General features: G+C 39.3%; 1 protein-coding gene and 1 long non-coding RNA gene across 2 annotated transcripts in view; one reads left to right on the forward strand and one right to left on the reverse strand.

Annotated features, from left to right (window-relative positions):
* LOC107670412 (uncharacterized) overlaps positions 1 to 279 on the reverse strand; it is a 2,378-nt gene extending 2,099 nt beyond the window's left edge. Inside the window, exon 1 of the long non-coding RNA XR_001632090.1 lies at positions 186 to 279. This is a non-coding gene — a long non-coding RNA (uncharacterized LOC107670412). The remainder of the gene's footprint in view (positions 1 to 185) is intronic.
* Positions 280 to 3,001: 2,722 nt separating this feature from the next.
* LOC107670399 (cell wall protein DAN4-like) lies at positions 3,002 to 12,382 on the forward strand. The gene is made up of 9 exons (XM_016462995.1): positions 3,002 to 3,015; positions 3,232 to 3,293; positions 5,165 to 5,667; positions 5,991 to 6,055; positions 8,901 to 9,082; positions 9,195 to 9,307; positions 9,395 to 9,459; positions 9,553 to 9,731; positions 11,026 to 12,382. The coding sequence occupies exons 1-9, from the start codon at positions 3,002 to 3,004 to the stop codon at positions 11,115 to 11,117; spliced, it is 1,275 nt and encodes a 424-aa protein (XP_016318481.1). The 3' UTR covers positions 11,118 to 12,382.
* The last annotated feature ends 118 nt before the right edge of the window (positions 12,383 to 12,500 follow it).

Here is a 12,500-nt window from a genome sequence, read left to right on the forward strand (position 1 = left end):
CTCACCTACAACTGCAACTCCACTTACAACTACTGCCTCTTCTACAGAAACGGCACAAACAACTGAATCTACAACTGTGGTTACGACAAACTCACCTACGACTGCAACTCCACTTACAACTACTGCCTCTTCTACTGAAAGGACACAAACAACTGAACCTACAACCGTGGTTACAACAAACTCACCTACAACTGAACCTCCACTTCCAACTACTGCCTCTTCTACAGAAACGGCACAAACAACTGAACCTACAACTGTGGTTACGACAAACTCACCTACAACTGAACCTCCACTTCCAACTACTGCTTCTTCTACAGAAACGGCACAAACAACTGAATCTACAACTGTGGTTACGACAAACTCTTCTACAACTGCAATTCCACTTACAACTACTGCCTCTTCTACAGAAACGACACAAAAAACTGAATCAACAAACTCACCTACAACTGAACCTCCACTCCCAACTACTGGCTCTTCTACAGAAACGGCACAAACAACTGAAACTACAACTGTAGTTACAACAACTGCACCTACAACTGCAACTCCACGTCCAACTACTGCCTCTTCTACAGAAACGGCACAAACAACTGAACCTACAACTGTGGTTACGACAAACTCACCTACAACTGCAACTCCACTTCCAACTACTGCCTCTTCTACAGAAACGGCACAAACAACTGAACCTACAACTGTGGTTACGACAAACTCACCTACGACTGCAACTCCACTTACAACTACTGCCTCTTCTACTGAAAGGACACAAACAACTGAACCTACAACCGTGGTTACGACAAACTCACCTACAACTGCAACTCCACTTACAACTACTGCCTCTTCTACTGAAACAATACGAACAACTGAACCTACAACTGTGGTTACGACAAACTCACCTACAACTGCAACTCCACTTCCAAGTACTGCCTCTTCTACTGAAACAACACGAACAACTGAACCTACAACTGTGGTTACGACAAACTCACCTACAACTGCAACTCCACTTCCTACAACTGTGTTTACGACAAACTCTCCTACAACTGAACCTCCACTTCCAACTACTGCCTCTTCTACAGAAACGACACAAACAACTGAACCTACAACTGTGGTTACGACAAACTCTCCTACAACTGCAACTCCACTTACAACTACTGCCTCTTCTACTGAAACAATACGAACAACTGAACCTACAACTGTGGTTACGACAAACTCACCTACAAGGGAACCTCCACTTCCAACTACTGCCTCTTCTACAGAAACGACACAAACAACTGAAGCTACAACCTCACCTACAACTGAACCTCCACTCCCAACTACTGGCTCTTCTACAGAAACGGCACAAACAACTGAATCTACAACTGTGGTTACGACAAACTCTCCTACAACTGCAATTCCACATACAACTACTGCCTCTTCTACAGAAACGACACAAACAACTGAACCTACAACTGTGGTTACGACAAACTCACCTACAACTGCAAATCCACTTCCAACTACTGCCTCTTCTACTGAAAGGACACAAACAACTGAATCAACAAACTCACCTACACGACACAAACAACTGAATCAACAACTGTGGTTACGACAAACTCACCTACAACTGCAACTCCAATTCCAACTACTTCCTCTTCTACAGATACGACACAAACAACTGAACCTACAACTGTGGTTACGACAAACTCTCCTACAACTGCAACTCCACTTCCAACTACTGCCTCTTCTACAGAAACAGCACAAACAACTGAACCTACAACGGTGGTTACGACAAACTCTCCTACAACTGCAACTCCACTTCCAACTACTGCCTCTTCTACAGAAACGGCACTAATAACTGAACCTACAACTGTGGTTACAACAAACTCAACAACATCCATACCTACAACAAATACAGCCCAATCTACAACCCTGGTTACAACAATTGCACGTACAACAGCAACTGTACTTACATCTACAGCCCCTCTTACAACCCCAAAAACAACAGTTCAACCTACAACCACAACACGGGCTCCAATAATTACAATTCTACAAACCACTTCAGATACAACAGTTCAACCTACAATAACCACAGCTCAAGCAACAACCCCAAGCACAACCCATTCAGTTCTTTTTAGTTTTTCCAGCAATGAAACTTTTGTGGATGATCTGTCAAATCCAGATTCAGACGCATTTAACACCAGAAAAAACAAAGTCTCAAATGTGGTACGTTGCATAGCAAAAATTCAAGGTGTCGTTTGCACTGCAAGTTAAATAGTAACAGACTCTTTACATTGGAATGTATTCAGTATTTAATTCTGCACACTAACAGATAGCAGTGTACCTAATTAATTGCACCCCACATAGACAGTAATGTAGGTTATTTTTACTCCAGTGCAAATAGTGTTCTGTTTTATTTATGCCCTGGTGTAAATATTAATATGTTGCTATTTTAATAATTAGTTCATATTTTACTGTCAAACTTTGCTGCTAAATGTTAATACATCAAAGAATTGCCAATCACACTTTCTTTTTTGCATTCTCACTATTGAACTTCTCAGAGCAGGGTTCCTCAAACCTTGCCCTAAAGGGCCAATGCTCCGCAGAGTTGAACTCAAACCCTGATCAAACTCACCTACCTGTGATTTTCTTATGTTCCTGAAGACATTGATTAAGATTAGTATGTTCAGGTGTGTTTGATTAGGGTTAGAGCTAAACTCTGCAGGAAAGTGGATCTCGTGGGCCAGATTTGAGGATCCCTGTCTTAGAGTAATTTCTCAACAACAGTTAAATTAAAAAAAATAATAAAAAAATTCCAAACTTGTGTGTGGCTTGGCTGGGCGATCATCTGAGTATAATTATGAGAAGACAGGAAAAGTCCTGTAGAAGAAGTAGCAAAAAATAAAAACCTGCTGCAAAGTTAAAAACAAGTTAGAAAATAAGTGAATAAATAATTGTAACAAATAACAGAAACAAAAGGTGAAAATGGGTGCAAATATTCCCTCCAAGCATTTAAATAATTTAATTGCGGATGATGGACCAAGTACGGTAAGACATACAGTTGAACAAGAACTACAAAGAAGACTTAGACAGTAAATGCTATCATTCACTAAAATTTGGAAACTTCTGGAACAGTAACTTCATATCATGTTAAAACAAATGCATGACTATCAAATCTCTTTCATGTTGTATTTTCTTCTGTGATTAAAATTCAGAATTGTTAACTAAATATTGAACCTGACATTGTCAACTTGTTTTCCACAGTTGGAACCATTATTTAGAAAGAAATTCTCCTCCTTCATTGGACTCGACGTTATTAAGTTCCGGTGAGTATTTCTTCCTTTTAAATAGGAATACAATTCATTTTTGGAAGACAAAAGTCTCTGGTTCACAGGACAATCTAGATAGCAATTTATACATTTTTCTTCTATATAAGAAATAACAATTTTAGATATCCAAACATTCATATGGGATCACACAGACAGAGGTAACTGAGGCTAAATCTTAAATCTAGGGCTGCAACTAATTATTTTGATAATCTGTCGATTTATTTTTTATTTTTTATTAATCAGATGAAAAAAAAAATACTTTTAATCAATTATTTTAAACAATGTTATTCCATATCTTACCCAATGGTGGCCTCCAAACAATGTGTAATATAAAGCCTAGGAAAACAAATATAGTCAATGTTTCTATGTAGGTTATGCTGTACATTATAAGCAAAAAGGGTTAAAAAATACAAACACTGAATTCTAAAACTAAAAGGGAGGTTGGGGAGTTGTTGGTCCCCCTCAGTAAAAATCATGTTCCGGGCCCCATCTCCCTCGTCAGGCCCTTGGAATCATCCTAACCTTACCCCCCCTTTACAGCACCCCTTCTAACAAGACTCGCTTGTTGTCAGAATATGCAAAAATTGAAATACTCGTGGGACTTTCTAGCATTTACAGATAATGCTACAACCATAAAATATATGTTTTGCACTGAGGAAACTGAGGTCAGATGCATTAAACAGCACACGCATCTGTCAAAGCATGACAGAGAAAGACATGTTAAATGCTTATGCTTTTGTTTGAAGCGCTTATAAATATAAAGCATTCTCATGTTTCAGACAACTTGGATCATGTACCTTTCACGCAGCAGTTAACTCTGTGTCCTCTGCTATTTTCCATATGCATTTTGTCCATAGAAATGGGATATTCACTACTGTAAAGCAGCGTGACTAGCTGATGGTTTTTGAGCACAGTGCACAGACGCGACTAATCAATAATCAAATCCGTTGTCAATTATTTTCATTATCCATTATAATCAATTTTATCAATTAGTTGTTGCAGCCCTGCCTAAATCAATAGAACAACTGAAGCTTATCCAAGATGCTTGGAACATACCTTGAAAACTGTGTGCACCTATGAAAGGGCTGTTTTGAAGACAAAGGGTGGTCACACCAAACTTCGACTTAATTTGCATAATCGATGTTAAATGATAAAAGTTCATGGTGTTATTTAAAAAAAAAAAACTGTTTTTACAGTATTTTCCACAATTCTTCTATTGATTTAGGCTTTAGTATCAGTTGCTTCTGTCTCTTCATGTAATCCCAGATGATGGCGAGATCAGATGTCTGTGTTGGCCATACAATTGGTTGTTGGACTCCTTGTTTATACAAAGAACATCTTAATATTATTCCAAAATTTGCAAAAAGAATGTTTGTAAATCCAAAATTGTTATTTTTTTACTGGTTTACAAAGGCAATATATATATATATATATATATATATATAACCATCTTAAAACAAATTTAATATGCCTAAGACATTTGCATAGTACTGTACATGAGTTTTGTTAAAAGCATCTGACAGACTTGTATAATACCACTCTTTCTCTAAGACTCTTTATGACACTTTCTCTTCTGTAGTCGTGGGTCAATCATCACTGAAATTAATGTGACATTTGCAACCCAATTACCCAATACCGAGGACATAAAAAGCACTATTTTGCAAGCTAAAACCACTCTTAATATCACCAGTGTAACACGTAAGTCAAACAAGCAACATCATGAATGTTCAAAACTATTTAGAATGCTTTCTGTATTACTCTGCATTGTTATTAAACTTTTTTTTTTTTTGTAATCTTGCTGGAGTAATTTTCTCAACTGTTACTTTTATATTTCCAATTTCTACAATACATCGAAACTCGCACAACAGTAACGGAGCCCAGCACCACAACTGCCAAAGCCACTACAACCAGCACCACTACAACTACAACCACACCTACCACAACTACAACCACACCTACCACAACTACAACCACACCTAATACAACAACAACCACCACAACAACTACCGCCAGCCCTACTACAACAACAAAAGCAACAACAACAACAACAACTCCAACTACGACAACCACCACAACAACTACCGCCAGCCCTACTACAACAACAAAAGCAACAACAACAACAACAACTCCAACTACGACAACCACCACAACAACTACCGCCAGCCCTACTACAACAACAAAAGCAACAACAACAACAACTCCAACTACGACAACCACCACCACAACAACCACCACCACTACAACAGCAGCACCAGCACGTCCTCTGCCAACTGTAGCCATACAGATTGTCATTATAGAGGTTTTTACTCAAGCACTGGAGGACCCGAAAACTACGGAATTTAAAATCCTAGCCACAAAGGTGGAGACGATGGTATGTTTCAAATTGCAGAACAATACAGTGATACATATGTAGAAGCATTTGCAAAGATACACATACAAATTTAATGATTTTTTTCTTTTATTTTAAATAACAGTAAAAATCTAAAGGAAAATTCTAAACTCAGTTTTGCACTTGCCTGAAAGTTTTGGGAGTGAGAAAATATGATCTTTTTTACCACTCTTGTTCAACTGTATAGTACTCTTTTAAAAAAACAAAAACAAACAAACAACAAAACATGATCTACTTCAATAAAAATGGAATTGTTTCATAAAATATTAGGAAACATTCCTAAAACTGACTTACTGCTTTCACAGTTTGATGAAGTCTATAAAAAAAAGTTTGGGCCTCGTTTCATCAGGACCATCGTGATTGCATTCATGTAAGTAAAAAGTTTGATTCAATACTTTAAATGATTACTTTATTAATTTACACTGCATCATGCTTTTAATGTCAGACAGTTTGTGTAATTTTTCATGTCATAAAAACGTCTCAGGTTATTCATGTAACCATGGTTCCCCGAGAGGGAACGAGATGCTACGCCCCCTATGGGGCACATTGGGGAATGCAGCCTGCATGACCGGTTTCTGAAGCACGTGTGAAACAACGCCAATCTATTGGCCCACCTGGCCCATGACGTCATAGGCAGGATGCCCAGAAGTATAAAAGGGCACCTGCTGAATACATCATCCACTGTCTGAAGGAGACGTAGACATGCAGGCTGAAGGCATGACAAGGGGGCGCAGGCCATGCCACTGATGCCACGGGCTGCTCACGCAACTTGGCAGAAACAGGGGAACCCGAATAGATCAAGGGGAACATCCCATTCAAGTTAAGAGCACAGCTATCCTCAGATAGCTATGTTATGTGAGCAGAAGTAGTCTGGATACACAAAACCACTGAAGAGGCTAACTAGAGAGCCTCTAGAGGAGCTCAAGAGATGCTACCTAAATCCCAGGTAAAGAGAGTAGCTGCGGAGATAGCTATGTCCCTAAGGTCTTATGAAGGCTTGTGGACCAGAATAACATAGCCAAGATAGCCTTCCTACGGAGCTGCCCACACCACAGAGAGTGGACTATCTACTTACTACCCTAGCAGGGGAGATAGCACTGTCTAGCCACGGGCTCAAAGACACCGCTACTTTAAAACCCACACACAGATATCCTCAAATAGCTAGGTACCTGGGAAGGGCTACAAGAAGGGGGACCGACTGAGACTACCCAGACCACAAAAAGTGGGCTGTTTACTTCGACCCAAAGAGGGGAGACAGTATTGTCTAGGTAAGGGCTCAAGAGACCGCTACTTAAAACCCTAAGCAGGGGAGCGATCACTGAGCTAGCACATAGCTATCCTCAGATAGCTAAGCTCTAGGAAAGGGGTCCACTCCATGAGAGGGCTCACCGCAACTGCAGTAGAACACAGCTAGCCACAGATAGCTGTATTCAAGTAAGCCCGTCCCACCAAAAACAATGGCTGGAATATAATCACCCTCAGAAGGCTATATAAAGGAGGTCCCCAATCTGTGTCAGTCCCACAGTAGGCTAGAAAAGCACCATGCTATTGACCAAGATCTCACAAGAGGGAGATCCAGACCATCAGTAAATGATTCGTTAAAGAGCGAACACAAACATCATAGTCTGTGATCAAGCCTGATGTAAGTAGTAGCCATAGCACTAGAGGGCTGGACACAGCTATCCTCGAATAGCAGTTCTCTCAGATAAGGCTGAGGATTGCCCAGGTCACGGAAGTGGGCCATCTACTTAAAACCCAGAAGGGGAGACAGCACAGTCCAGACGAGGGGCTCACAGACACCACAATCTAAAAACCCTAAAAGGGAAGCGGTCTCCGCGCTGGAACACAGCTATCCTCGAATAGCAGATTCCTAAACAAAGACTTCAGCACTTACTGGAGAGCTTGTGCCAAGGGGAACCCAACCTAGTTATTAGAATCTAGGCTAGAACATAGCTGCCCTCAGACCGCCATATTCCAGAGCAAAAAGGTATTCCCCATAACCACTCTAGGTGCTGAAAACCCTGGGAGAGAAAACTCGCAAGCCTCTCACCACAGAATATTTAAATATATTCATGCCCAGCAAGGCTCTCCACACACATTAACATGCATATTAGAGAGGCACGGCCGAGCTGAATATAGCTCCGCCCACGATCTCGCAGGATCAGGGCTGAAACGACTCTGGCTCAAACTTCATCGTCATAACAACCCAACAATATCTGTGGCATCTGACAACCCGATAGAGAGGGAGTGCAGATGCCGCAGATCAAAGCGATGACCGCGAGTTGAGATAAACTGTGCCGTGGCAGGAACTGGCCACAAGACACAAACGCTTTGTTCCGTATCCCTCGGGAATAGGAACAAACGCGAGCAGAGCCTAGACATCGAGATTCATCACAATGAGCGCGTAACTCTGAACGCGCGTGCTCTTCGACGAGACCAACGTGAAAGCAGAACATGCCCTCGAGTGTTAGAATCCAAACACAGAGGCACACATTCCCTAAGGCGCTGCTCAACCCCGCGATCCAAGTCTTCGCTGTGCCTCGGCAACCGCGTGACTCGAACCGTGAGACGCAAATGCTTGTCACTCATCTCTCGAGAAGAGGGACAAACGCGAATGGAGCTTCTCATTGGATAACACTCACAATGAGCGCATTCAGAACCCTCGAGCACTGAACACGCAAGCTCCTGACCAAAACCGATGACAGATAGATTGTGTGCATCCTCAAGTGCCAGAAACCTCTGGAACGGAGGCACACACTCACTGCTCAGCTGCCTTGGTCTCTCACACACACTTTAAACAGATGGCTCCTGAAGACAGCAAAGAGGATGATGTATTCAGCAGGTGCCCTTTTATACTTCCGGGCATCTCACCTATGACGTCATGGGCCAGGTGGGCCAATCGATTGGTGTTGTTTCACACGTGCTTCATACACCGGTCAAGCAGGCTGCATTCCCCTAGGGGGCGCAGCGTTGAGTTCCCTAGAAGGGGAACTTGAATTTATGCATTTGACTATACTCATTACTGTCAACAGCACAAAATATGGTAAGATTTTCTCTCCTTTATACAAGTTAGCCATTTACAGTTATAAGTTAAGTTGCATTTTGACATTTGCATGATTCAGTTTTTTTTTTATCTCTTTTCTCTCATCTCTGCACCACAACCCATCAAATATATGGAAGTAATTATAAGCTGCAAAACATACCTTTTTCTCTAGTGGTGTTTCCAGAACCCGGGAAGAATTAAATGTACAGGCGGAAGTTGAGTTGGTGTTCAGTGGAGCGTCCACTGAACCGATCCCCAGCAACACTGACATTGTGCAGACTCTAAAAGAAGCAGCTGCTAATTCAACTGCAGGCTTCAACCTCACACTTGATGCCACCACTATTACTGTCATTAGTAAGCTAATTTATATATGCCAGATTTCTGAGATCTTACTATGTTATCTTGACTAGAAAAGTTCTGTGCAATCTCTGCTCTGTTATCTTTAAAATCAATTCCTTTTTTGTAGAATCAGTGCAGATAATTCCGCTGACAATCCTCACCAATGGAACCTTTGTGGCTGCTCTTTCAAATAAAAGTTCTACTGAATTTCAGAACAGGGCTTCGATGATAAAAGCAGGGGTGAGTGTGACGTGTCTACTTATGAATTTTGGGTAATATGCTTTTACAAAAGAAAGCCAATTTTGTTGAACAACTCTTGTTTTGCAGCTCGAACCTTTTTTCCTCGCTGATTACCCTAAATCATTCAGCACCATATCCATAACAGACTTCAGGTATGAATATGCTGGTGCATTCTTGAAAATAGCTACTGATTCAAAATAACACTCAGTTTTCATTGATGAATCTTGATTCCAAACTCTCTCCAGTGATGCCAGTGTAAAATTAAGGAGCGTGCCCACAATCCGAAACTCCATGGATCTTGTATTTGGAGCGGATGCCGTTCTACCTAATAGCACCCAGATAGTGAACACTGTAGTTCGAGCAACTAGAAACAACACGTTACCCTTCCAGATCTTCACTTCTTCAATCATAATAAATGGAACCGGTGAGTGATGCACTTTAATCTTGCACTGTAGTGAAACATTGTGCACTCAGATGAGTATTTTTTTTTACTTTGATGAGTATTTTGAGTATTTTAATTTTTTTTACTGGAATTGTACAACCCTGTTATATCAATGTAGGGTAGAGTACAGTTGTAACTTGTTTGCGTTTTGCTGTCCTACACAAATTAGAAAGTTTTGCACAATTTGTGATAATGAAAAAAATCAGTTCCATTTTTGTAGAGTCACTGCAGAAAATTCCAGTGACAATCCAGACTAATATAACTTTTGTGGTAACTTTTTTCAAATACACGTTTTGTTGAATTTCAGAGCTGGGCATCGGTGATAAAAAACGATATATTAGCACACTAGAATGCCCTAAAAAAAACATTAATTTGCAGACCCTAAGTTTTGGTGTGGATTGTGAACAATTTTATTCATTCTGCCCAGTTCCTGCTTATAATGCAGGAAATGTAAAGATTTTCTCAATTTCTTGCATTGCAACCATGCACTTTTTTGGTTCCACTTTTCACATTCTACTAACTACAAGTAACTTTGCAACTACATGTCAACTAACCACCATTAATCTGCAACTACATGTCAGCTAACTCGGATTAGTATACTGTTTTGTTAGGGTTAGTAGAGTAAGTTGGGTTGCAAAGGGGTGGAATATCCCCAGTAAATTTATGGAAACTTTCCAGGATTCTTTGGAAATTTTTGGAAATTTTCGTTTCCGAAAATTTACTGGAAATTGCTATTGACATGTAGTTGCAGAGTTGAACAAAACTGACATGTATTCTACTAACGACTGTTAGTTGACAAGTAGAATGCCTACAATGGAATGAAGTGTAACCCTCGTATTGTTTAAATACATACAATTCAAAATTATATGAAATTTGATATTGAATAATGAAATCAAACTGACTTGCATTATTGTATAGGTTATTGCACAACAAAATCACACAATCTTGTATTTCACAAACAAAATTCAGAAGATGATAAATCAACAATCGGCAATAACAAGCACAGTTTTTTATGATCAGACAGGAATAACAATTATTCACAATAACAGAGGAGTAAGAAAAAAAGACTTTACATGATTAAAGGAACGTGGACTACAAGCTTGACATTTTTCATGCAGAGAGAGAATGCTAATGTTAACGTGCACATGAATTTTAAGAGTTAAAATTTGCAGCGTTGCATCTGTACTCTGTCCGTTATACTACTTGAGCTTTAAACAAAATTCCAAAAGGTCAGTGAATGATCATTTCTGTCTGTTTTCATCTCTTTGTGATGCAGAACATTCGTCAGGTGAAGTCAGCAGCAGGATCAGTGTGTTGACCGCTTCAGTTCTGGTTGCTGTGTCGCTTCTGGTTCCACGGTTTAACTGAACGTAACCACTCATGCCAATATAACTGATTCAGACAGGTCTGAATCTTGCCTTCAGCTCAAGTGAAGGACTCAAATGAAGCTACTGATGCTACTTAATGAGTAGTAATGAAAGTAATATTTTATATAATCCTATTCTGAACACTTCAAACTAGATCTTAGCTATAATGGATTCCATATCGGTTCTGGATCTGCATGTTTTGGTACATTTTCTTCCTTCAGAATCCATCATCATGCGCTTTACTATTAACTCCCAGAACTGTTCCATTTAGTAAGGACAGTTTAGAACACACAAATACAGTACACAGGTTTTCAATGTCTAAAGTATGCTGAAATGCTATGCTATTACTGATTTCTCAGAAAAGGGATAAAACAAGCAACAGTTAAAAAAAAAGAACTCTTTATTTCATAAACCATTTCAACTGATTTTCAGTTTTATTAATATGATGACTTTAAAATATACATATTAAAACAGAACCATAACTACTATCATGTACTGACAGAGGGAAAAGTTTGATTTAAAATGTTTGATCTCTTTAGACGATTTCACTTTATTATTGAAATATCAAATTCTAACGGTTGTCTCATACACATACTTGTAGCCCTTTTGAAATGCAGCATAGCTTCTCCGAACGTAAGCCATGCATTGGAAAATGTTAAAGGTCTTTTTTATGCTGGCTGACTCTGAACAGTCTGGAAAAGGTTTTGATGAGCTAAAGGATGAAGTGTTTCAATGCTAATGAAACCTGTAAAACAACTTGAAAGAATGACAAATAGCTACAGGACATGACATCAGTCTAGGGGAGAAACTTGGTCTGAGAATATTACATATTAACACGAAAACCTGTACAAAAACCACAACAACAACAACAAATTTCATGCACTTGTATCATACCAGTATTTTCTAAATTATTTATTCTAGAAAAAAATCTATCTAATATTTCCTAAGTTAATTTAATTCTGAACTCAAACGGATTTTCTGAGAAATGTATTGCTTGTTGATATTGTTCACACTGGATGTGGTAAACAATATGATGGTTACCAAGAGCACAAGTGAAATGATCATAGAACACAGTGAGTATATACAAACACTGTTAGATAGCAAACCGTATGTATAAATACTAGATATGCTTCAATTCTCTATATGTAATATTTATCACTTTTCTGGATAACATTCAATGTTGCATATAAGTGCTAAATAAACTCTGGTGACACAAGTACAATTATGATGGTGATAAATAAAACCAATCATTCTCATTTTCAGTCACTGGGTCATATTTCTTTCCTCTCTTGTCAGCAGTAAAAAATTGCAGGAGAGTTTTTTACCAGATTATAATACCCGTCTGTCCAGTTCCTGCAGTTTTTTCTGAGATTCATTGGTTTTA

Source organism: Sinocyclocheilus anshuiensis, unplaced genomic scaffold (genome assembly GCF_001515605.1).
Source record: "Sinocyclocheilus anshuiensis isolate Anshui unplaced genomic scaffold, SAMN03320099.WGS_v1.1 scaffold1033, whole genome shotgun sequence".
Classification (NCBI taxonomy): domain Eukaryota; kingdom Metazoa; phylum Chordata; class Actinopteri; order Cypriniformes; family Cyprinidae; genus Sinocyclocheilus; species Sinocyclocheilus anshuiensis.